Source organism: Leucoraja erinacea, chromosome 12, assembly GCF_028641065.1.
Source record: "Leucoraja erinacea ecotype New England chromosome 12, Leri_hhj_1, whole genome shotgun sequence".
Taxonomy (NCBI): domain Eukaryota; kingdom Metazoa; phylum Chordata; class Chondrichthyes; order Rajiformes; family Rajidae; genus Leucoraja; species Leucoraja erinaceus.
This window is the reverse complement of record NC_073388.1, coordinates 22,077,951-22,105,205: the sequence shown is the minus strand read 5'-3', so window position 1 is coordinate 22,105,205 and position 27,255 is coordinate 22,077,951. Positions and strand designations below refer to the sequence as shown.

Sequence of the window (27,255 nt, the reverse complement as noted above, 5' to 3'; positions counted from 1 at the left end):
AGGCTCCAGCCGCCGGCCCGGTGGACGGTGATACCGGGAGCTCGCGGGTCCCTGGTGGGAGACCGCTTTTCGGGGCTTCCGCAACGGCGACTTCTCCCGCCCAAGTTGCGGAGTTGAAGATGACCTGGAACGGGGCCTTACATCGCCCAGCGCGGCTTTAAATGGCCGCCGGACTTGCTAGCGCCCACCGGGGGCTCCAACATCGGGACCCGGAGTGTGGCCTTGCATCGCCCGGCGCAGCTTTCAATGGCCACGGGACTTATTTACCATCGCCCGCCGGGGGCTTTGACTTTGACATCGGGAGGAGAACGGGGAGTGTTGGGGAGAGATAAGCGAATGGTATCTTGGCTTTCATAGCAAGAGGATTTGAGTATAGGAGCAGGGAGGTTCTACTGCAGTTGTACAGGGTCTTGGTGAGACCACACCTGGAGTATTGCGTGCAGTTTTGGTCTCCAAATCTGAGGAAGGACATTATTGCCATAGAGGGAGTGCAGAGAAGGTTCACCAGACTGATTCCTGGGATGTCAGGACTGTCTTATGAAGAAAGACTGGATAGACTTGGTTTATACTCTCTAGAATTTAGGAGATTGAGAGGGGATCTTATAGAAACTTACAAAATTCTTAAGAGGTTGGACAGGCTAGATGCAGGAAGATTGTTCCCGATGTTGGGGAAGTCCAGGACAAGGGGTCACAGCTTAAGGATAAGGGGGAAATCCTTTAAAACCGAGATGAGGAGAACTTTTTTCACACAGAGAGTGGTGAATCTCTGGAACTCTCTGCCACAGAGGGTAGTTGAGGCCAGTTCATTGGCTATATTTAAGAGGGAGTTAGATGTGGCCCTTGTGGCCAAGGGGATCAGAGGGTATGGAGAAAAGGCAGGTACGGGATACTGAGTTGGATGATCAGCCATGATCATATTGAATGGCGGTGCAGGCTCGAAGGGCTGAATGGCCTACTCCTGCACCTAATTTCTATGTTTCTATAAGACCTTGCCTCCCATCACAGTGAGGAGGAGATTCGCTGTGATGGATGTTTGTGTAAATTGTGTTGTGTCTTGGTTCTTCTTCTTGTTTGTATGACTGCAGAAACCAAATTTCATTTGAACCTCAATGAGGTTCAAATGACAACAAATTGTATTGTATTGTGTTGTATTGTAGGAGAAGGCCAGTTTATAATGAAGGTTGTACAAAGTTGAGAATTGTCATCTTGGACTATTTATATTATGACATTCTATAAATTGCTCAATTTGCAGAAAGCAATGGATACAAGGAAATAACAGAAATATGGTATAGAGAGAAGATCACCCATGATGTACTGAAAGGTGTGCAGGTTCAAATGACTGCCAGCGTACTCCCGCTTTTCCTTCTGATGTTTTTATGTTCAGTTTGTAATTGCAGGCCTTCATTTGATCATGATTCGCTGGTCTTAGATTTCCATGCAAACTTCGCTTATTGAAGATTTTGATTTCAAAGACATTAATGGTGCAGAAACAGCAGAGATTCAATACTGCATAAGCAATCAGCATTATTACAATGGCTAGATGTTATGATCTCATTGATTTCTGAAGAGGACACAGTCAATATATTGGCACCAAATGTTTGTCCAAAGCCAGAATCATGATGAAAGCCCAGTACCAAATGTCCGCCCCTCGACAGACCCGTTGAAATAAGAGCTACATTTGCGAGTGAGTAGCTGAGAGGAGGAGCAAGCTAAGATCATTGTGATTTTGCGGCTTGCCAATCCAGTAATGTTTTTAACTGAGCCCATGTTTAACTTTCATATCTACACCAGATTGTCTAGTAATACAAGATCTACAAGTATAATGGTTTTCAGTGAGCAGACTCCATGCATTTTTGCTCTACTATATTTCTGCTCGGGCATTATCAACAGAATGGTATGTTCTACAATTAACAATTTACAACGTGAATGGTTAGAAACAAAGGAAACATTTTGTGGAAACCCACAATGTGCAGACTTTTTCTGTTCTCTCTCTCCCAACTCACTGAACCTCATCCAAGTCAGAACATAGTGTTCTTGCTCCTTTCCTTTGCACATTAGTACTTGCTGATTTTTTTTTAAGTTTCCGTAATGGGCAGATACTATTGACATGCACTAAACATAACCTATACTTAATCTAGCAACATCTGTAAGGAAGACTATTAGGCAGTCAGGAAATATTTTACAGAGGCTTTCATTCACATTTCTGATAACAATTTATAGGCATCCTACCTTAGCAGGTTTTAGCTTTAGATAATCACTGTGTTTACTAGTGGAGTAGGATTCCAGGTTATTCTTGCAGGTTGGCATTTTAATTGTTATGTGGCTTTCTATGCAGAGAGTATAGATTAAGGGCTTTAAGATAGGAAGAATAGAGAATTGTTGTTTTAAACTTGCCATAGTAAATATATTGAAATGGAATTAGATTAAAAACAAATCCAGAAGAATTAAAATTTCAAAATCCAAACAGAATATGAAAAAGACCTTCCCAGGTAACTTAAAAAGCATGATCTTACACTCATTGGAACATTGTCATACTCTTATCATTTCTATAGAAGTAGAACAGACAAGAGCACTGGATACAGTGAAAACGACAGGTCCACCTCAGTTGCAAAACTGAAGACTCGGGCTTCTAGAACAACCTAGCTGCCTTTAAATCTAGCTGTTCCAGTACAGCTGCAAAAATAGCATCTATGTTCCAGAATAGAAAATTACACAGGTCTGTTCTGTTCACATAGATTCAAAGCATTGATTTATCCCTCCTCAATCTGTTCTCAGTCACCAGAAAAAATGATGGAAGCTGATGTTCAGTGCTATCAAGTAGCACTTTCTCATCATTAGTAGAGCATGTCGTCTGGTTGCATCATGGCCTGGTTCGGCAACTTGAATACCAGGAACAAAGAAGTCTGTAAAAAGTGATGAAGACTGCCTCATCCATGACAGGAACTAAACTCCCCACCATCAAATGGATTTGAGTCTCTGCCTCAAAAAGGCAGCCAGCAATTTTAAGAGACCCAAGCCATCCTGGACACATGCTCATTTCACACCTGTCACCGGGAAGATGATATAAGAGCCTGAAAGGTGCAAGTTCAGAAACAACTTCTTTCCTACAGCAATCAGGCTATTAACCGCTACAACCTCCAAATATGCTCTGAACTACATAGACTTTGGGGCATTGGTTTTGTCTTTGTGCACTATTATTGTTTGTTTGTTTGTTAACTTTTTTTGTATATATTTTTTGTATATATTTTTTGTTATTTATTCATTTATATTGTTTACAGAGTGCTATGTTTACAAATCCTGTTATGCTGCTGCAAGTAATAATTCCATTGTTCTGTCTGGGACATATATGGCAATAGAACACTCTTGGCTCTTGACCTATTCACTATTGGCAGTTTTGGTTTCATCAGGAGCACTGGGCCACATCACAGCCTAGTCTAAACATTAGCCAAAGAGCTGAAGTCCAGAAATGTAGTGACATTTATATCAAGGCAACTTTTGACTGAGTGTGCTATCAGGGCACCCTAGTAAAATTGAAGTCATTGGTTGAAGTCATACCTTGCACAAAGGGAGTTGATTGTTGTCATCAGTAGTCAATCATCCATGCTACAGGACATTACTGCAAGAATTCCTCATGCTAGTGCCTTCAGTCCAACTGTTTTCAGCTTCTTCATCAAAGAACCTCCTTCTGTCTTATCATCCAATATATGGATGTTTGCTGACCATGGCACAATGTTCAATTACTTGCACAACTCCGTAGCAAATGAAACAGCCCACGTCTGGATGCAGCAAGAACTACATATATTGCTCAGGCATGGACTGATGAATGGTAACATCCACATTGCAATGTGAAAGGCAATTACCATCTCGACACTGAAAGATTGTAACAACCTATCCTATCATGACTTTCAACGACTTAACCATTTCAAAAATGCAACCTGGATTAGAAGGTTGCAGCTACATGGAGAGATTAGATAGACTTGGATTGTTTTCTCAGGACCACTTAACTCTGGACTATATAAGTGCATGGTCTAAACAAAACTAGGATAACATAGAACTAGTGTACGGATGATCATTGGATGGCATGTAATTGGTGGACCGAAGAGCCTGTTTTCACACTCTATCTCTAAACTAAACTAAACTAAGATTAAGTGTTCAGATTGTAAAATACAAAATCCTGCATTTTGTAGCCCAATATTCCAATGCAAGTTGCAAAAGCCATACATTATAGTCTTACAGCACAGGAATGGGCCCTTTTGCCAACCATGTCCATACTGACCTTTTTGCCCATCTACCCTAATACTATCTGTCCACTTTACGACTGTAGACTTCTATATCCTAAGGCCCTGTCCCACTTACGTGTCCTTGGCACTTTAATTACGCGACCTTGTGGTCGCGTTAAGTCGCGACGGTCCCGCGAAGGTCGCGTGCGATTTCATGCGCCCGCACAGCCGTCTGGAGCGCATGACGTCATTTGAAGATGAGTTACTTCCCTCACTACCCTCTGCAGAGCCTTCCTGTCTGAGCAGTTGCAGTTGGAGTACCACGTGTTTATGCAGTACGTGTTTATGCAGTACATACTGTGTGAATGTGGATATATTCTACAGGTTAAAGTAGGGTTCTGACCAAAAACATCACATTCCTTTTCTCCAGAGTTGCTGCCTGACCTGCTGAGATATTCCAGCATTTAGTGTTTCTTACATACCCCTTTCAGTCATTCCTTTGCCTCCTTCACTAAAGAGAAAATAGGCTCAGCCTATCCAATCTCTCTCCAAAAGTAAGGTTGTCCAATCCACACCACATCCCTCTGCATTCTCATCAGCCAAACCATATAATTCTTACAGTATGGAAACCAGCTCTCAGTGGCTTAACCAGTGTTTTGTAAAGTTGTAACGTAATGTCCCAATTCTCACAATCAATGACCCAACCAATAAAGACAAGCAGTCCACATGTCTTCTTCACTACCGATCTGTGTTTGCTCTGGAATCTGATTTTACCATCTGAACAATTACCAAGAACATTATTTACAAAGCTGAAACAAGAATATGGCAACCAGCAACAGCACACAGACCACAGTAGATGAATGGACAGGGAAGCCAATCTTTGCTGGTGATGGTTAAGGATGTAAAATGGCCAGGACATTCATATCATCTTTGATGTTCGGTCAGTCAGTATGCCAGATTCACAATATGCCAATGTTTGGCAATGATAAACAAGATATGTTTATCATTGCAAGGTGTCATTGGTACATTTTGACAGATAGATCAAGCTAAATGGTTTAGTAAGTACAAGAAGAAAACATCTGAATGTATATTTATATCGCTTTGAAATTGCCAGCAAAGGTAAAGAACACATGAAATCTTTGTTTTCATAAACTGAGACAACATGCAAATGCAATGGGTTATGTTAAATCTTTACACAACACTGGTTAGGTCACAACTAGAATATTACCTACAACTCTGTTAACCATCTTTGAGGGTGAGGGAGGTGAATACCCAAGAGAGCGTAAACTAGAACGATAATAGAGTGCAGATGCTGTGTTTGTTCTTTTGGTGTAACATAGGTTGAGATGAGATTTGTTACATGGTTACATGTAAAAATCTTTACACAACACTGGTTACATAAAGTTCCCGATGTGGCCTCCTGTATTTCGGCGAGACCAAGTGTAGACTGGGTGACCATTTCACCAATCACCATCTGCCAAGGCTAGCTCCCGGTTGCTGACCATTTTAACTCCCCTTCCCATTCACTGACATTTCTGTCCTGGACTCCCATGGACAGAGTGTGACCACACAAACTGGAGGAACAAGACTTCATATTTCACTTGGGCAGGTTAAAAGACACAGGTTTGATCTTTGTTTTCTACACATTTTTTTTGGGAACCAACCAACCTACAAACAACTCCCCTCCCCCCCCCCCCCCCCCCTCCCCCTCCCCCTCCCCCTCCTTTCATCCCCTCTTCCCTGAGCCCCACCTGGGTTCACACCCATCTATCCTTTCTCTTCTCTTCCCCTTCGCACCCATTTCTCCCCTTCCACCTGTTGCTTCACGATTCGCACATCTTCTATCCTAGTCTGTATCGTTATCCTTATCCTTGTATCCTTATCTTACACTTTTGCCTCATCATCCCTGGCCTTTGAACAACCATCTGTGTCCACCTGTCACTTGCCAGGCTTTGTCCTGTCCTGCCCCCATTTCTCTGCCTGCTTTCTCCTCCACAACTCCAATCAGTCTGAAGAAGGGTCCTGACCCGAAACATCACCTATTCATGTTCTCCAGAGATGCTGCCTAACCCGGTGAGTTACTCCAGCACTTTGTGTCTATTTCTTACAATCAGTGCAGGCTTCTTATAATCTTACCATCTACCTGAATATGCTGAATGCAACAGACTCTGAACACCAGCCAAAGAAGTTACGACGTCAAGCAGCACACAAGCTAAATCTGCCAAAACTTTAACATACCTATTTGAATGAATGAATGTATGATTGAATGAACGAATGCATGATGAATGAATGAATGAATGAATGGATGAATGAATGAATGCATGATTGAATGAATGAACAAGTGCTGTTAGCTGTGGGAATGATTGAACTTGTTGCATCCAAATCTTGGCCTAAAATGGCAACTGCACATTTTTCTCTACAGATACTTGCTAATCTGTTGAGTTCATCCTTCCATTGCTCCAGGTTGGCTCAGCTGCAATCTCGTGTGCCTCAGTTTAAGTCCTTCTTGAATACTATCATGTCAGCAGCTTATTCAAATGTTGAGGATTTTTTTAGATACAGCGTGGAAACCGGCCTTTTGGCCCACCAAGTTCATGCTAACCAGCGATCCCCGCACATTAACACTATCTTACACACACTACATTTACATTTATACCAAGCCAATTAACCTACAAACCTATACACCTTTAGTGTGGGTGGAAACCGAAGATACCACCATGCCTTTTGGCTAAGATCAAGTGTAGTATCTGTTCTTATCAGTTTAATATCTGATATGTCCCTTATCTAGGGACCATATATTAAATTGTTTTTTGGAACAGGGATATGGAATAGAGGCATTATTTGTTTTAAAGTTGGCAGTGAAAATCTAATTACACAATTCATTGGGTCAGCAGCTTCGAAATATGAACAATGTTAGCAATGGTGTTATTATCTGGAAAATGTATTATTGTCATATATGTTTCAAATGTGCAAGGTCAGAAATTCATCGATGCAATGTTCAAAGGCAGAATCATGGAATTTTCCACTTGTTTTTGTGTGTCGTATAGTTATTGCGATCATCTCTTCACTTTTGGGTGAGATCTTTTGTGTTCGCTGGTATGTTTTTTCAGGTGCCAAAACCACCCAAACAATATCAACAGTGAGGTAATGTTTAAAATATGTCACTGCCAAGGTTTTCAGCTGCATTAGTTGTTCACTTGCAGACAAACTGGTTTTTATTAGTTAGAGACTCAATAGCAATGTTATTCCAAGGGCCAAGCATACGAACAGTCGGATTGCTGGTCTCCTCTCTCCACACTCATGGCTTACTCTGTACTTTACTCACGTGGAAAACTGAACCTCCCTTGTAAAGTCAAGCACATTGATGTCTCCTAAAAGTGACAGATATTGCCCTGCTTCTTGATTGGTGATCTGCAGCCAAATTTGCAGCTGATTAAAAAGAAGAGGGAATGCAAATAGTGATGGAGATGCAAAGCCTGCAAAGGGATATGGATGTGGATAGTTAAACAAACTGGAAACAAAGTGGCTGATGGAATATATAGGTAAATGGAAAGTTATCCACTTTGATAGAGCACAAAGGCATAGTTACACTACAGACTGGTACTTCAAAGAGGGATCTGTGTATTCTCCATGAAGAAAAGAAAGTTAGCATGTAGGTATGGCGTGAAGGCAACTTGAATGTTGGTTTTCCTTTCGAAGTTTAACAACCAATCTTGCTGGAATGATATAGAGTAACACTACACCTAGAACACAATGTACAGTTTTATTCTTACTGCTTTGTATTGGCAGCAGCTCAGATAATATTCACCAGTTTGAATCTTCAGATTAAGAATTTGACTGAAGAAGGGTCTCAACCTGAAACGTCACCCATTCCTTCCCTCCAGAGATGCTGCCGGTCCCGCTGAGTTACTCCAGCAATTGTGTCTATGTAAGAATTTGCCGTATGCAGCTGCTAAGACTTTAAGGACCTGCAAATGAGATCTCTTTAAATGTTGACGGTCTTTAAAAATTCATGGATACTGGAAGTCGCTGGAAAATATCAGCATTTATTGTCCATCCATATTTTGAAGGCAGTTAAAACCATCATGAATTCAAACAGAGCTTTTCAGTAATAATTGCTTTTTCTGAAGGTGTGGATTAATATAGTGGAGTCCAATAACATTGCCTTGCGGTTGTTTTGGGAGGATTGCAACATTTTGGAGATATTTTAATTCTGAGAGTTGGCACACAGAGATCTCTAGGTTATGTTCTTATTTAAATTGCAACCACATTGGGCCAAAGGAAATAGGTGTTCAAAAGAATAACAAAGGAAAACAAGAAACCTCTCTTAAAACCACAAACCACTTCTACATTAAATTGTTCAGCTAGAAACCTCATGAATCTTTAGATAACATACGTTTACTGTGAACTGAAAGAGGACAAACTGATCTGAAGTTTATACTACAGGAATGAGGGACCAGTTTGATTTTTCCTCTTGGCATAAATCCTTTAAGAACCAACCTCAGTACACTACTTGTTTTTTTTTTTAAAGTTTCAACATTACTTTCAGAAAGCAATCTTTAAACAGCAAGTGAAAGTCTCTCATTGCAAAAGCAAAACATTTTAAATGTTATCATCTATTAGGTAGTCTTATCAAAGCATCTTCAAATGAGTGATTGTTTTCAATGGAAAAAAACACTGACCAAATGCTACCCTAGAATACCAAAACGGTTAAAAGTTTGAATTTTTAATTGTTGCAGAAAATCAGAGAGATGAAAAAAGCATTTAAGTAAACCGGAACCCAAGATAAAATGAAACAAGGCAATGTTAATGGACTGTTATTCAAACATAAATTTAGTAACACTTGAATATTTACATTACAGGTTTAGTTTCCTCCTCATGATAAGCTATGAATATCACAATTCCCTGGGAAGTCCAATGCAAAGTGAGGAAGGCTTGATTATTTACAGTGAAATGTCTATTCTAGAACTTTTTTTGGTCAAATTATTAACTACAACTCTTCCCCTCCTCATAGTTTATTAAGGCCGCAGAAGTCAGTAAAATGGAGGCTATCTTCTCCATTGAGCCCCTTATGCCACACTCCAGTTATATTTATATTATCATCATCTGCAATTCCTTCTTATCAATGTGGTGCTAATTAACTGTCAAACTACAACAAGGTTTTGGTCCTAACTGGTGATTTTGGGAAAAAGTTTGGCTTGAGCACTGGGTCATGTTACACAGTAACTTGATATTACAGTGACATCTGCTGGAGGTAAAAAGATGAAGCAACAGAGTTTGTTTTGAATACCAACACAGGGTGCCCCTGCTTTACGCAGTTTGAGCTACTGAAATTCGCCCTTGTATAATTCACAAATCACTACCCAAAACTTAAGATATGGAATAATATTTGCCCTCACAGGATTTGTGTGATGAAAGTAAATAAATCAACACAAAGTGTATTTTTGTCAACTTGTGTTTCTTGACACATGCGCAGATGATGTTCGTATTATGGAAAATCACAATACAGACTGAATCCAATCCCCCATAATACGGGATCGCTTATATAGCAACTAGCACTGAAAACAACAATTTCTGCACGCTAATTAGCACCACTTAATACATGTGGTAATGGGCACTCAATTCATGAGTTCAATTATCGTACAAATCCAGATTAAAAAGGTTTGATTTTCCTCATGTGGACAGCAATAAATCAAGGATATTACCAGTAACCTCTCAATTCCCTTAATATCACCACCCGCTCTAGAATGTTGATTGACAGGAACATCCTGCTGAGTTCTTCCAGCAGTATATCTTTTCACTACTGATAGAATTGATTCTTGGTTTTAACAAATCATTTCTATTGAAGACGGAAAAAAGTGGGTTGTTGAAGCCACTGAAAATCTGCAGCCAGAGTATTTTCAGCAGTAATCTGGGTAGTTTAGAAGTGCCCAAGCAACAGCCAGTAGATTTCAAAGATGCTTAGACGTATCTACAGTCTAAATAAGTGTCCCGATCTGAAACGCCACCTATTCATTTTCTCCATGGATGTTGGCTGACCTGCTGAGCTACTCCAGCACATTATGTTATTTTTTGTATACTGGCATCTGCAATTTCTTGTTTCTACAGAAATAAAGTTGGTTGAATCTAGGGCTGGAGAACACCAATCCAAGGATTCTAGTATTAAGTCTGGGATGCAGCCTCCATCAGCTTGGGATGCACAATTATAGGGAATGGAGTGATATAGATTATATGCAGGGAGTTGAGAGTTGGTCTTGGAATTATGTTTGGCACAGACATTGTGGACCAAAGGGACTGTTCCTGTGCTGTGCTATGTTCCATGCAACAAATGACATGGCCACCTCAGGCTGCAATTCCTTGGGAACATCTTACTGTGGAGTTGAAGGCCTCAAAGCAAAGTAAACCTTCAGTTCTTCCCATACATGGAAATGTAAGAAATATAGCAAAAATAAAAGTGGAACATGGCTTTTAAAGGAATTGTATCCAATCCAGTTGCCTTACCCAACTTCCCAATTGTCTTCCCACTATCCAAACATATTCCAAGAAGGGACTCGACCCGAAACGTCACCCATTCCTTCTCTCCGGAGATGCTGCCTGTCCCGCTGAGTCACTCCAGCTTTTTGTGTCTATCGTTGGTTTAAACCAGCATCTGCAGTTCCTTCGTACACACATCACAACTCTCCCTGTATTCCCACTCTATTGTTCCACCAATGCTGGCCAAAGCCTCTACCCAGTCAATCTCCCATTAACTCTTGGAACTTCTCTAAAGATCTAAAATCTCTTAATAGTCACCATGTCACATTCACATCACTGTGAACTATGGCCTGACTGATTCCCCCTACAAGTTCCCCAACAAGTGAGATATCAAGAGGAAAATCCGCGTGTGCTTGTCCGCCTAAGCAAACATAATGCCTTGGGCCTCATTCACAATAATATCTATGAAATTGAGTTCAAAACGTTCATCATGAGGAAGCAATACTTAGAGAAAATAATCAAATGAAATAGACATTTAAAACATATAGTTGCTAAAGTTGACTGCACAGCATTAACTGCCATAGTGTTGTATTTTGTTCCCTGTTTTCTATTTAATTTTTTTTTTAATATCAGTTAGAACAATAACCCAATCAATCATTTAAATTTCTAGTGCAAAAATAAGGTGTAGGGTACAAATGTAAAACTGAATAAGCTTTACTGATATTGACCTAAACAGACACGGTACCATTTTACTTCCTCATTTTTCTTTAATGTGAGAACAAGCAGACGCTAGACCTGAATTCAAGCATTATTCAACTTGGATTATTAATGGGCTCAATAAGCCATGGTAATGGAGTTTCAAATCTGTAATGACACAGTCTTCTCTTTTTATTGAGCAAATGCCACAGACCAATATTTCCAGCCGGGCTATAGCCTGAGCTCTTTCATGTGAGCACTATTCTTTTTGGATGCAACAAACTTGATGTAACGAGCCTCTTGGTATTTTAAACAAAGAACTATAAGAAAATAATAGGTTAAAAAGGAGGGTGGATTCTAAGCAGGAAGTTATAGCTGCTTTTTGGAAACATCAGGATCCACAAGTTTCACCACACTGACTGCTGCTGCGTCTAACCATGCTCTACATGCACCATGCAGATGAATGGATATTTGTTGATGTTACAGTCCTCATCGCTCCAAAAGCCAGAATCTGAAATATAAGAATTCCAGCAGAGAGACAAAGAATTACAACATTTCCATTACATCCATTTTAAGAGCATGAGCAGATTGGCCTCTTGACCTTGTTCCATCATGAACTAGTTCAATGTTAACTGTCTCAAGGGGCTGAATCTGTTGCTCTGCATTACTTTGAAATGTTCCTAACCTGTCCACTGAAAATAAAACAAGTGGCACAGTGGCACAGCAGTAGAGTTGCTGCCTTGCATCACCAGAGACCTGGGTTCGATCCCGACTACTTCTTCTTCTTTCGTGTGGCGTGCACAGCCTAAAGTTGTAGGACAACTTGTTCTATTTGATGATCCTGACTACGGGTGCTGTCGGTACGAAGTTTGTACGTTCTCCCTGTGACTGCGTTGGTTTTCTCTGGGAGCTTTGGTATCTTTCAACACTCCAAAGACATGCAGGTTTGTATATTAATTGGCTTCGGTAAGTTGTAAAAAATGTTGTCCCGAGTGTGTAGGATAGTGCTAGTGTACGGGGTGATCGCTGGTTGGCACTGATTCGGTGGGCTGAAGGGTCTGTTCCTGCACTGTATCTCCAAAGTCTGAACATTGAATCGGGTCATATCTTGATTAGATTTGGGCACCTGGGGTTTTACACAAAGATAACCTGTAGTTGTACAACCTTATCCTGTATAAATCACGCCTTTTGAAAGAGAAGAGCAAAAAATATATAAAATATCATAATAATTTTCTACAAGTTGGTGTGAACAGTTAATAGAAACTCCCATATCCCATATTTCCTAAGATATAGAATACACCTGTAATCTATTCTTCCTCAGAAACCATTAACCGCCCTCTTCTCCATATTTGGGATATGTAGAAAACCCCATTCACTCAAAGAACCTGCAAACTCCACACTGACAACACCAGAGGTCATGATGGAACTCCAACCCGCTGAGCCACCTTGTAGCCATTTAAATTGTTTGGCTCAGTCCACCTGGACCTACCTGAGGTTACACAAAAAAGCTGGAGAAACTCAGCGGGTGCAGCAGCATCTATGGAGCGAAGGAAATAGGCAAAGTTTCGGGCCGAAACCCTTCTTCAGACTGATCGGGGACGGGGGTGGGTGGGGACAAGAAAGGGAAAAGGAGGAGGAGCCCGAAGGCTGGGGGATGGGAGGAGACAGCAGGGGGGCTGAGGAAGGGGAGGAGACAGCAAGGACTAACAAAATTGGGAGAATTCGATGTTCATGCCCCCAGGATGCAGACTCCCCAAACGGAATATGAGGTGCTGTTCCTCCAATTTCCGGTGCTGCTCGCTGTGGCCATGGAGGAGACCTAGGACAGAGAGGTCGGAGACGGAGTGGGAGGGGGAGTTGAAGTGCTGAGCCACCGGGAGGTCAGCTTGGTTATTGCGGACCGAGCGGAGGTGTTCGGCGAAACGATCGCCCAACCTCCGCTTGGTCTCACCGATATAGATCTGCTGACATCTAGAGCAGCGGACGCAATAGATGAGGTTGGAAGAGATGCAGGTAAACCTCTGTCGCACCTGGAACGATTGCTTGGGTCCTTGAACGGAGTCGAGGGGGGAGGTAAAGGGACAAGTGTTGCATCTCTTGCGGTTGCAAGGGAAAGTGCCCGGGGAGGGGGTGGTACGAGAGGGAAGGGAAGAATTGACAAGGGAGTTATGGAGGGAGCGGTCTTTGCGGAAGGCAGATATGGGGGGAGATGGGAAGATGTGGCGAGTGGTGGGGTCACGTTGGAGGTGGCGAAACTGACGGAGGATTACTTTTTGTATGTGATGGCTGGTGGGGTGAAAGGTGAGGACTAGGGGGACTCGGCCCTTGTTGGGAGTGGGGGGATGGGGAGAGAGAGCAGTGTTGCGGGGTATGGAAGAGACCCTGGTGCGAGCCTCATTTATGGTGGAGGAGGGGAATCCCCGTTCCCTGAATAGTGAGGACATTTCAGATGTCTGGTGTGGAACGCCTCATCCGTGGAGCAGATGCGGCGTAGACGGAGGAATTGGGAGTAGGGGATGGAGTCCTTACAGGAAGCAGGGTGGGAAGAAGTGTAGTCCAGATAGCCATGGGAGTCAGTGGGTTTATAGTGTATGTCGGTCAGAAGTCTATCACCTGCAATGGAGATAGTGAGGTCAAGGAATGGTAGGGAAGTGTCGGAAATGGTCCAGGTGTATTTGAGTGCCGGATGGAAGTTAGTGGTGAAGTGGATGAAGTCAGTCAGTTGTGTGTGGGTGCAGGAGGTGGCACCAAAGCAGTCATCGATGTAGCGGAGGTAGAGGTCGGGGATGGGGCCCTGGTATGTGTTGAACAAGGATTGCTCGACGTAACCTACAAATAGGCAGGCATAGCTGGGGCCCATGCGTGTGCCCATAGCTACGCCTTGTATTTGGAGGAAATGGGAGGAGTCGAACGTGAAGTTATTGAGGGTAAGGACCAGCTCCGCTAGGCGGAGGAGAGTGTCAGTGGCTGGGTATAGGTTGCTTCTCTGGTCGAGGAAGAACCGGAGGGCTATGAGACCATCGTGGTGGGGGATGGAGGTGTAGAGTGATTGGACGTCCATGGTGAAGATGAGGGGGTGAGGGCCTAGAGAATTGAATGCGCGGAGACGACGGAGAGTGTCTGAGGTGTCTTGAACATAGGTAGGGAGGGATTTAACCAAGGGTGATAGGATGGAGTCAAGGTATTTGGAAATGAGTTCGGTGGGGCACGAACAGGCAGAGACAATGGGTCTTCCGGGACAGTCAGGTTTGTGGATTTTAGGGAGAAGGTAAAATCGGGCTGTGCGGGGCTGGGGAACGATGAGGTTGGAGGCTCGGTCGGGTAGGGCATTGGAGTGGATGAAGTTGGTGATGGTGCTGGAGATGGTGGCCTGGTGCTCGTCAGTGGGGTCATGGTCCAGGGGTAAGTAGGAGGAGGTGTCCGAGAGTTGGCGCGTGGCCTCAGCTTTGTAGAGATCGGCGCGCCAGACTACCACGGCACCTCCCTTGTCAGCGGGTTTGATAACCAAATCTGGGTTGTTGCGGAGTGAGTCGATGGCAGAACGTTCATGTGGTGAGAGATTGGAGTGAGACAGGGGAGTGGAGAAGTTGAGGCGGTTGATGTCGCGACGGCAGTTATTGATAAAAAGTTCTAAAGCCGGAAATTGGCCACGAGGGGGGTTCCACGAGGAGGGGGTGCATTGGAGACGGGAAAATGGGTCATCAGTGATGGGCGAGGACTCCTTCCCATGGAAGTACGCTGTGAGGCGGAGGCGACGGTAGAAGCGCTCCAAGTCGTGGTGGGCGCGGAATTCATTGAGGTGGGGACGGAGGGGGACAAAGGTAAGACCTCTGTTGAGGACAGACCGTTCGGTGTTGGAGAGGGGGAGGTCGGGGGGGATGGTGAACACCCGACAGGGATGGGGGTTGGGGCCGGACCTGATCTCCCGATTGCCAAACACTTTAATTCCGCTTCCTATGTTAATTGAACTTTCTTTCCTCGGCCTCCTCCATTCTCAGAGTGAGGCCAAATGTAAATTTGAGGCACGGCATCTCATATTTCGCTTGGGCAGCTTACAACCCAGTGGTATGATTTTTTGTTTTTTCCAACATTAACTAATCCCTGCATTCCGTCTCTCTCCATCCCTCCCTCACCTGTCGTACCAGCTTCAAAGTCATCTTGTTGAGTCTCATTATCTATACTCGTTCCCAACTATCAAACAGCTAACAATGGCCTGTTTCCTTTATTATCATTATTTTTTTGCACATCTTCCATTCATTTGTTCGATATCTCTCGACATCACTGTCTAGATATCTCTCGTTTCCCTTTCCCCTGACTATCTGTCTGAAGAAGGGACCCGAAACATCACCTATTCCTTTCCTCCAGAGATGCTGTCTGACCCGTTGAGTTACTCCAGCTTTTTGTGTCTATCTTCTTTTTATGAAAATTGCATTTATATGAGCATACTATTGTGAATACAGGTAGACACATGCGTGGCATTTTAATTGTCCATGTGCAGTAAGTTACTGTACTACACTTTACAAAGAGCCAACTTACCATGAATGAGTGCCATGGTGTTGCAATATAAGCCAACCAAAGGTTTTCCTGCAAGCCAGTTTTGATAATCCCATCTGGATCCATCAGTCCAAATCATGTTACCATCCTATAACAGGGCAATGAAGCAAGATAATATAATTTGAAGACATTTCTCAGAATTAAAAAAAACAGAAATGTATACTTGAATTTTGTGCAACAGTGAGTTGTAATCACCTGGTGGTTATCAGAGCTACCAATCCAAACTTTCTGATATGGGCTACTCTCCTTTTGAACTAATCGCAAGACAAAATCATTATTTTCCTTGCTATGTATTGAAGCAAGGTGACCACCATGGACAAGGCGTTGACAGTACACCTGACAAAGAAAAGACATTCAATATTATATGACAATTCTGAGGAAATTTCACTCGTTGGAGGATTTGTAAGCCATTCTAATGTAAGCCATTCAGCAAAGTTCCCCGATGATTAGGAAGTTTTCAACCATTACAAACATTGGAAGCAGTGGTGTAAGTTGTAGACACAAGAAACTACAGATGCTGGAATCATGAGCAAAACACAAAGGGCTGGAGGAACTCAGACGGACAGGCGGCATCTGTGAAGGGAACGGACAGATTTTATTTTGGGTCAGGAGCCCTTCTTTAGATTGCAGATATATGTTGGAAGAGATTACATGGCCAAAAAAGTGGTGTAATGAAGTGTAAGGTAATGGATTTGGTGAGGACAAACTAAGAGAGGAAATACACAATAAATGGCAAGATGGAGTGCAGAGATTTACAAGAATATTGCCTGGACTTGAGGGTTTGAGCTATAGGAAGAGGTTGGGCAGGCCAGTTAGTACTTTAACCCTTGGAGCACAAAAGGCTGATTTTACTTCGGAGTCACGTGAATGACTACGTGAAGAACCTGTCCAGCACGCATGCACGACACATAGCGTTCAAGCAGATGCAACAGCGACGAACGGGAGTACAGGTGCTCCCGCTACAAGCCTGAAGGAATGGACCGTTAGGTAAGTACTTACCTACAGGTGAAACTCGCGACTTTGCTCCTCTTTGTTGCTCCAGGGGAACTGGAGACAGCAAAGTAGCACAGAGGGAAGTGGCCCCCGTTCGATTCCAGGGAAGGAACGTTCCGTCAGTGGAGGGGGGAGAGGCGGCACCTGGTCCGCACACGCTGCGGTCCACAGTCAGGGTACTGAGCCGATGCCCAGTCCGCTAACAGCTGTCTGACCAACAGCAGCGGACTGGAGGGAAATTCAAAAACCGGCCGGTAATCCCTGCATCTCCCGACAAGGAGACTTGCCGCCCGAGAACCGCAGAAATGCCGCCCGAAAACAGCAGGCAGCCTCTAACAGCAAAGCCAGCAACAAAACCACGGGCTGGATATAGACACAGATGGAATCGGCACTTCAAACGAGAGCAAGCAAGTGTCTGTTCTCCAAGCCTAGAGCAAGGTCATGGAACCATAAACTCCAGCGAGACTTGCCTCAGGAGCAGGGGCAAGTTTGCCAAGGGAGCATAACACTCCCACTCCAGTGCCTACAGCACTGGCCATCTCCCTTGTCGAGGGATCAATGGCGACCAGGGCTGGGCTGGTCAAGAAAAGGGGTCACTGGCTGAACAACATCGGGAGTATGCTTGAGGTACAGGATCAGGAAGAGCTGCTGGGTGTGGCCGCTATGTGGCTCCACCACTAGCGAGATGGCTTTCAGTCTCAACTGACGGCCAGCTTACTACCTGTTCTTTTTAAAAAAAAACTCTCCAAGACAGGTAGTCATGAGGTGTTGGATTTCATCACGCCTCCCCTAAATTGCATTTACTCAAAGTGCCCACCGTTATTGGGGGGTACATTGAGCATAGCTTTTTAAAACCCAAATATCTTAAATTGCATTTGATACCCCTGACGTCGGCTATCATTTTCGCATGCTCATTCCAGCGGGGCAGGGTAATGTGGCAAAACACCTGACCCCACTGTTCACAGATGCTCTGCAACTTCTCAGGAAGTTATAAAACCTGCCCTCAACCTAAAATTCACAGGACTGTGAGAACGCCAACCTCACAACCACAGATCCTGCTATCTGGCTAAGTTATCAAACCAAGCCTAAGAAACTGGACGATGTATCCAAAATATTCAGCATCAAGAGGGCAGGGCCTGGAATGAGCACCACACAAAACCAGACAGCAGTACCTCCACACGTCCACCAGTAGGCGTCTACTTAATAGTACTGGTGAAAGCTCGGGGCCCGCATGCCAACCCCCAGTAAGCCCTTTCAGGCCAGGGTCCAGAGCGGGCCCCATGGAAAATGCGCCACCCCCCAACAACACCATCCCTACAGACAAGGAACCAGAAACCGAAGAAATGAACACACCACTAAACAACAGTGAAGACAGATAAGTATGGTTCCTACCATCACATAAAAAGTGAAGGGTTTGTACTAACAGGGGGGGGGAGGAAATCACACCTGGGTTGGGAACATGAAGAACTATCACACTTGGTAGTTATATACCAAAAGTATTCAAGGATATAATTTGAATTAAGAAACCCATCACTTCTCGGCCTTTTGGCTAAGATCAAGTATAGTATCTGTTTTTATCAGTTTAATATCTGATACGTCTCTTATCTAGGGACCATATATTACCAGTTCAGCATGCACCCCAAGGGGTCTACCCTCCCACTAAAAAAGAACATGAGCGACTAGCTAACTGAAAAAGATATACTAGGAGTCATAAAGAAGCCTATATGAACCTTTGGTACCAACAAACCCAAGATGGTGAATGGCGCACCATCATTGATATACAAGGGGTCATAAAAAACCTAATATGAACCTTTGGTACCAAAAAAACCAAAGATGGCGAATGTCGCACCATCATTGACTTTACCGCTTGAGTATTTCACCAGGTTACACACTTATGGAAAATTGTAACTGCTAACCATGGATTTCCTAGGATACTTTATGGTAGACATCAGCTTAAAAGTTGCATACTATTCAGTACCCATTCATAAAATTTCGGAGATACCTATTTACCTGGATGGGGTAACTATGGCAGTATAAATCATCGACTATGGCTAATATCAGCCAAAACTGTTCCCAGATATTCAAACCAGCCCTGACACTATTAAGGAACATATCGTCCTGGCATGTCTCTATGATATTAACGACAGACAAATCCATGGGAATAGCTACTATACTTATTTAACCGAGCCTGTCATACTATCCAGATAGTTCTACGTTGACACCATCCACAACTATTGACTATCTGGTATTCAATTAACTCTACCCACTCATCTATAACATTGCCATAGGAGAGTCAGCATATGACACAACCTGTAACAATTAATGGTATCAATCAACCAACCATTCAACATTGGCTAGAGTAATTGGGAGTTAGTAGCAGCATTTCCAGCTACTTAACTTGAACCTTTCCATTAGAGCTAAGGTGCTAATGTTTTAAACTGAATAACCATACCCAGAACATGGTGGCAAATGGACTAATCTGGAGTCGTCATCACTATAGACACTGGGCGTAAAACCTAGTTGGAAATATTGAGTACGTTCTATTGGTAAAGCATATTATTCTGTAGTGCACCATTTTGCATGTTCGTTTATAAATTAACAACATCACAGTGGTGACATACACCAACCACTTGGGCAGAATAAATCGATATCATGTGACAATTTATTTAACAATTGGTAACCGTAGGTCGTCAAACATATCCGACCATCGGCAAACCTACCTACCAGGTGAGCTAAATACTGTAAACAGACATATTAAACCAAAGTATTTGCTGAAATTACAAAGCAATATGGAACACCAGATATCGATTTCCCTGTATTTCAATTGAATCACCACGTACCGATGTATGTAACATGAAACCAAACTTTGAGGCAGTGGCAATTAATTCATTCCTGCTGAACTAGGGGAGGGGGGGGAGAATCTAATCTATGTTCTCCCCCCTTTTTTCCTACCTCATCAGTCAGGTACTACGCACATGCCACGATAAATTAAACTACTGGGTTGCAGATTTGAAAAGACCATTACTGGGCCTGGGTTGCAGAATTGGGAAGACCACTGCTGGGCCTGGATTGTCAAAATAGCGCTATCGACACGATGACAGCATCCCATCGCATATCCACTAGGGAACATACTTGGCGAACATCAAGAAGTGGGAAGATACTATTCAAATACAGGAACTACATATTCAACTACAACAAAACCTGTACTGGAGTTCCTGGCAGGTCTTCACCACAATGAAGGACTCAGCTACTGCGCCATCAACACAGCCAGAAGTGCTCTGTCAGCCTACTTAACTCGGGCACCAGGACAACAGGCCATAGGGTACCACCTGCTGGTGATCAAATTCAGGAGAGGCATATTCAACTCTAATCCCCCAGACCTAGGTACACCCAAATCTGGTGTGTCAGTATGGACCTGACGTACCTTAGGGGGTGGTCACCAGCCAGGTCCCTCACCCTGGAACAGCCCACCCTGAAGACGGTCATGCTGATGGCCTTGTCTCAGCACAAAGAGTCCAGTTTCCTCCATCTACTATGATTGGACAATATGGTCTACTAGACCATGTTACATCTACCATTAGGGGCTCGTCAAACAGAGCAGACCAGGGACATCAGGTCTAGTCATAGAATTCCAGGCATACCCACCTGAACCACGGTTATGTGTCATGACCCACTTATTGAACTACATCGACACAATAAGTAATCCTCGAGGGAGAGAAAAAGCCTTATGGGTCAGCCACAAGAAACCTTATGGTCGGGTGACGAGCCAAACTATCTCAAGTGGCTCAAGCAGGTACTGGGAATTGCTGGAGTACATATAACATGTATAAATCTTACTCCACCAGGGCAGCATCAACATCAGTGACTAAGAGGATGGACATGCCTATGGACCACATCCTGGCTACAGCGGGGTGGTCTAGGGAGTATACGTTCCAAACTTTTATAACAAGCCGCTGGCAGAACCTGCATCGTTTGCAGAAAAAGTATTAGAATCTGCAAATATATCATTTAAGCCTGGGGGAGCATTTTGGTCTTGTTATTGTTAATAACACCATTATTGTTTTACAAACAGATTCATGGTTGATTACGATAACATACTTCCTCCCTCAAATGACTTTGGCAGCGAGTGAAGTATGAACTGTTTCACGGTTTGAAATCACAGAGCTTTAAAATCTTCACGTAGTCACTCACGTGACTCCGAAGTAAAATAGTAAGATTAAACGGGAACTTACCAGTTTGAAGTTTGATCTGTATTTTATGAGGAGTTACGATGAGGGATTACGTGCCCTCCGCTCCCACCCTCAATAATAGAGATCAAACTGGTATCTAAGCTCTCCTTTTCTTTACTATATTTATTTCAATTACTGTGTCTTTCTGTGATTCCACACCGCTGCTTTGAAGTATGTCGCGCATGCGTGCTGGACGGGTTCTTCACGTAATCCCTCATCGTAACTCCTCATAAAATACAGATCAAACTTCAAACTGGTAAGTTCTCGTTTAATCTTCCTATTTTATAGATGTGCATAAAATTGTGAAGAAAATACTGTAGATCAGGTGAATGCACAGTCTTTTACCCAGAGTCGGGGAATCACGAGACAGAAGACATTGGTTTAAGGTGAGTAGAATTATTTAAAAGGCAACTTAATGAGCTACTTCTGAGAAGAGGTACTTGAGGCAGGTAGTATAATGACATTTTAAATAAATTTAACAGGTACATAGATAGGAAAGGGTTAGAGGGATAGGGGTCAAAAGCAGGCAGGTGGGACTAGCGTAGATGGGGCATCTTAGTTGGCTGGGGCAATTTGTGTGGAAGGGCCAGTTTCCATAACTTTATGGCTCTACACTAAGAATAGTAGAAGACCAGGACAATCTTAGAAAGCATGTGCACGGACCTCTGAAGATTCACAACGGGTGGAGGGATTAAAAAGGCACATGGGATAATTGTGGTAGTCTTCTGAGGTTGAGAACCTGGACATAGGGAAATTATACTGATCTTATACACTACCTGGGCCTCAATCCACTGTACACAGTTTGAGAAAATGTGAAAATACATGTGACAGTGGAGTGGAAATCCACAACACTTGGAGAATTTGGTAAATCAGAGAGATTTTCCAGGCTGGGATACTTTCTGGGAGCTAAAGGGGCTGCAGGAGATTTAATTGATGTGCATATAATTATGAGAAATCTAAGCATGATTAACAGAACTATATATCCTAATTAGCAATGAGGTTTGGAAAAAGAGACAGTTTGAAGGGGAAAGCTATAAAGTTCAGGAGTTGGGGATGTTTTCTATCCAAAAAAAACGATTTAGAGGGAGCGTTTTGAGGGATATAGGCCAAATGCAAACTAGTGGGCTAGTTTAGATGGGGCATTTTGGTGGGCGTGGAGGAGTAGGAATGAAGGGCTTGTTTCCATGCTGTATGACTCTTTGATTCTAGAGCAGAATAATTCAGTACAACAACCATTTAGAATAACTCCCATGGAGAATTTCCAATCTCACATGATCAGTAAAAAAATGGTCTAACACTGTGGAATCTTTTCATACCTCAGCTTCGATCCAGTTAATTTCTTCATTGATGAACTGCATACAAGTAAAATTATAACCTGTCCAGCCAGAACGACAAGTCATTGTGCATTGGTCTTGGTAGAGATGAATCGTGTGAACTTCAATATGTCTTTGAGCTGGAAAGCAAAGTAGATTCTGATATTCCAGAATTCACTAAGCAAAGCTAAATTATCCAAAGAAATGATCAATGTTTTAAAAACATTTTGAATATTTAACATTTAATATTTTGAATATATTTTTTAATTTTCTCATGGAATGTGGTGTCATTGGTAAGATCAGAATTTAATGCCAAGATTTAAGTTCTCTTGGAATGGTTAATTATGTTATACTCTGGATTTCTTTTACCAACAATAACAAGGATTGATGGTCTTACTTTGATGGAAGATACAAAGTCTGTATTATAGGTGAGGAGAAGCCTCAGTTAAACTAATTGGGGAAGTTATTAGAAAATAAAAAATTATTGCAGATGCTGAAAATTTGAAATAAAAACAAATTAATGAAAACATTCAGCAGTCAGATCTAAAACATTAACTGTATTCCTCTTTGCAAAGATGTTGTCTGACTGGCTAAGAAACATAGATGACCTGGGCGATATTTATCCCCTAATCAACGGAAGCAAAAGTAAAATTTATATTATAATGTAATTAAAATGGATTATTGGACTTTGCTGTGGACAAAACAGCAGTCCTTTTTATTTAAACTAAAACATTCTTGTGGTTTCACTGATGAATAAAATTCTCCTCATGGAAAACCAAAGAACAAAAATCATGATCTGTTGTTTAAAGAATAATTCAATTCTGAGGTAAATTCATCAACGTACTAAATAATTTGAGGTGAAAACCTTCAAGGTTGGGTAATGTGCTTGAACATTGGCAACAAGACATGATATCTCCGACAAAGGTAGCAGAAGCTAAATGTGTGAAGCCTCTCGCTGAGTTGAAAGAAACGTTATTGATTCAAAAGCCATAAGTATACACCAAATTAATTTGAAATGTTTGGTTGCAGACAAGATGCTCGATTTAAACAGATACATTTTTTTTTCTAAGCCTTAACTGATAAATTGGAAAATTGGCTGTTATTTCTCCATTACTTTTATTTTTCTCCAGCCCTTTCCTAAGGATGTCGACTCATGTTGGAGCATGCTTTGATTTTGCGTTTGCAGCTCTTTGGTATTTTGTCCTATGTAGTCTCTGAGTGTGAGCCTAACCAGGTAGCCAACTCCAATTCAGTCCTCACGTGCTATCCTGAGCAAGGCAGCATATGCAACCATGCTGACCTAGTCAACCCAGGAGTCGGACTACTCCAGACATTTCTTCGCCCAAGTTCCAGGCCAGATGAATTAAAATGTTATTTTGACTTTTGAATTAAAATGTTATTTTGACTTTGAATTAATTAAGATCGCTTTGAGCTAAAAGCTTTTCATTTGAAGCTTCCTTCCAAGACTGCTGTTTTGCTGCAGTTCAAGGAGATTACCTTATTGGGGGTGCAAACTTGCTATCAGGCATGAACGAGTTCATTAGCGAAAGTGCAGGCAGATCAAAATCATTCCTTGATATTTTGTCAGTGCATAATTAGAATATCAGTCTATGCACTCTCTCACCCTTCTGATTAAAGCAGCTATTAGATCAATTATTTTATAGGTTATTCCCCACTTGCATTCATGGAAAAATCCATGAAACAAAGGGAAATGGATAGTTAATGCACTTACAAATGAATCATGCGGTTAGCTCTTAAAATTTCAAACAAAAATTTCAAATAAAAGAAAGAATAATTAAATATAGAATTAAAGACAGAGGTAGGTAATTGATTAACAGATTTGTAACTATGCAATGTTTTCATAATAATGGAAATAATGGAAAGCTGGTACAAATGCATTTTAATTAAACATCAGCTTTCAGATTTTGAAACAAATGCAAAATCATTAATGTCCATTTATTGAAAACTGGCATTTAATTATTGGATTAATTGTTAATTTTTCTGCTTGGTTGCTAATGCAGGTGATTGTTTTGCAGCATAAAATCTAGTTTAGCAACTCGAGCAACTCGAGGTCTGAAATATTAACCTTATGTTACAATCAGACACGATGAAAAATATTTTCGGTGAGCGGGTTATATGGTACTTAATTATGGTTAATTTATTTAAGTGTAATTTATTTTGGTTCCATTAACTTTTCAAAAATCAATTCTAAATCCACATTATATGCAGGTGAATATTATTAAAAATGGGCAATAGAAAATCTCCAAGCAGGTGGAGAATTTCTGCTAATGTTAAAATGATTCAACTTGGTGCCAAACTACATTGCATCTCGACTGTATCTTCTGGAGCTGGTCTCACTTTTCGTACCAATAGTGGTCAGGATGCCGAGCTATTGGTCTTCGCTTGTGAATGTCTCAAAACGCTTTCCATCAACGCAGAAGCAGAAGCAAGGCTGGCAGATTAGTAAGCAAAGAAAACATTACTCGGAGAGATCGCGAGGTGCAAGCCCGGTAGGGAAGTGAACCAGGGTCTTACCTCCCGCGCCCTCAAAGTCGGTTGCGGGAGGCGTCCCCGGCACAAAGGTGGCCGGGCGAGAAGAGGAACATCGGCCCGCTGAATGATCCAGGGGTTCACCTGGGTCGGGCGCTGCTCCAGAAGACCTAGTGCGCGGACCGGACTTTCGAAACGGCGCCAAATCTTGCGACTATTGAAAGCACAATTTAAATTATTCCAGATACTGCACTAACCTTGAATGTCACTGCAGAGTAATGCCCCAACTAATGAAAATACATTTAATATGGAAACCATAACTCCCAACCTGCCAGAAATGCAAAACCTATGGAGTAAAAACCAAACGCTCCAGCTGTGCTCTCATTCCTTGGCTGGTTTGTCCAATTTATAGCTTGATATTTCTATGCACTTTCACAGCTGAGTAAAACCTAATGTGCTGAAAAGGATTTTTGTTTAACACAAACATAACTTCCCTGCAAAAGTTTTAATGATAGCTCAGTGTCAATGTGTTTTGTACATCACTAATGTGTACATCACCACATTTGTTCCCGATGGCTGCAAAAATAAAGTGATGACCTGCTGTTCATGTGGAAGCTCAACAAAGAGAACCTGTAAACAGTAATGATATGCCTTTAATCATCCATTTCAATAATCTCAATCACCCGAACCACTATCTCTGCTTGACTGCCTATAATGAAATATCCAGCCGACCACTCTGTTTGATTTTAGGATTTCAAAAAATTAATAAAATGATTGCTGTCATGTGAAGAGTATAATTACAGCCAGTTCTGGTGATGTCAAATATGTTGTGGCAGATGGATTTTAACCACCCATATTGAAGCATGGCCAAGAAATACCAATGGCATGTCCCCAACTCTCACCAACTTCTACAAATGTGCTATAGAAAGCATTTTATTGGGCTGCATCACATCATTGTTTGGCAAGAGCTCCATCCAAGACTGCAAAGGATTGTGGAGAGTTGTGGTTGCAGACCCGTCCATCACGCAAAGCAACCTCCCTTCCGTTGTCTCCATTTATACCTCATGCTGCCTCGGCAAAGCCACCAGCATATCAAGGACTGGCCATTCCCTCTCCTCCCCTCGCCCATTAGAGAAGATACAAGATACATTTATTTGTCACATGAGCCAGTTGGCACAGTGAAATGTGATCACCATACAGCCATACAATAAAATAAAGAACACAACACACGTTAGAGTTCAACATAAAACATCCCCACACAGCAGAATAAAATGTTTCCCACTGTGAGGGAAGGCACCATAGTCAGTCTTCTTCCTCTGATGTTCACCCGTGGTTGGGGCCTCCGGAGCCCTCCGCAGTCGCCGCCAGGGGCAGCCCGCCACTCAGGCCCGCCAACCTCAGCGGCTTGGACCTCCAAAATGGCCGCTTCCCACCGGAGTCCGCAGCTCCCGAAGTCCCCAGGTCGCGCCGGGTGGAGATTCACGCTGGCGGCCCTCGGCAAAGGGCCCCAGGGATTCTGCAATGTCGGTCAGCGCCACCCGCACTGGGAGCTCCGTGAACACAGCCCCGCGATGTTGGAGCAGTGGCCCAACACTCCGGAGCTCCAGGTAGGTATCACCCGCTCTGCGGTAAATCCAGCGCCGCGCCGCCGCTGCTGAGGCTCTGATCCGGTCCCCAGTCTCCGGTAGGAAAGGCCACGATCCAGTGGTAGGCCGCGAAGAGAGGGGGGGGGGAGGGGGCGAGGACGCGACTCGGAGAAATAGTCGCATCCTCGCCAAAGAAGCGACTGGGAAGCGGTTTCCCCCTTACCCTACCCCCCTCCCCCACATAGAAAAACTAAAGAATCCCCAAACAAAACAATTTAGACAGACTAAAATTTAAAAAAGAGGGGAAAAAACGGACAGACGGTGCCTTCAATGCAGCAAAGAGATATAGAAGTGTGAACACACAGTACTAGATTCAGGGACAGTTTCTACCCAGCTGATAACAGGCAACTGAACCATCCTCCTAACATCTAGAAAGCGGTTCTGCACAACTATCTACCTCATTGGAGACCCTCGGGCTTTATCCTTAGTTGGACTTTACTAGACTTTATCTTGTACTAAATGTTATTCCCTCTATCATGACTCTGTATACTATGGATGGCTCAATTGTAATCGTGTATTGTCTTTCCGCTGACTGGTTAGCACGCAACAAAAGCTTTTTACTGTACCTCGGTAAAAATGATAATAAACTAAACTTAAGTTGATCTTTTAACAAAATTCTGTAGGTTTCAATGTGTTGTAA

At 42.7% G+C, this 27,255-nt stretch overlaps 1 protein-coding gene, 1 non-coding gene and 1 pseudogene across 3 annotated transcripts; 2 read left to right on the top strand and 1 right to left on the bottom strand.

Annotated features, from left to right (window-relative positions):
* Positions 1-6,929: 6,929 nt before the first annotated feature.
* On the top strand, positions 6,930-7,119 carry LOC129702427 (U2 spliceosomal RNA). Its single transcript, XR_008724381.1, has one exon. It is a non-coding gene; the product is annotated as a U2 spliceosomal RNA (small nuclear RNA).
* Positions 7,120-7,506: 387 nt separating this feature from the next.
* LOC129702160 (lectin-like) lies at positions 7,507-25,867 on the bottom strand. Of its 2 annotated transcripts, none has more exons than XM_055643774.1 (5): positions 25,227-25,867; positions 22,483-22,619; positions 16,140-16,280; positions 15,927-16,032; positions 7,507-11,901 (listed from the first exon to the last, which is right to left on the bottom strand). In XM_055643774.1, the coding sequence occupies exons 1-5, from the start codon at positions 25,285-25,287 to the stop codon at positions 11,822-11,824; spliced, it is 525 nt and encodes a 174-aa protein (XP_055499749.1). In that variant the 5' UTR covers positions 25,288-25,867; the 3' UTR covers positions 7,507-11,821. The 2 variants fall into 2 exon arrangements, with proteins under 2 accessions (XP_055499749.1, XP_055499750.1); XM_055643775.1 differs by lacking the exon at positions 25,227-25,867 and adding an exon at positions 25,015-25,216.
* LOC129702431 (U2 spliceosomal RNA) lies at positions 18,467-18,580 on the top strand (annotated as a pseudogene).
* Positions 25,868-27,255: the final 1,388 nt, after the last annotated feature.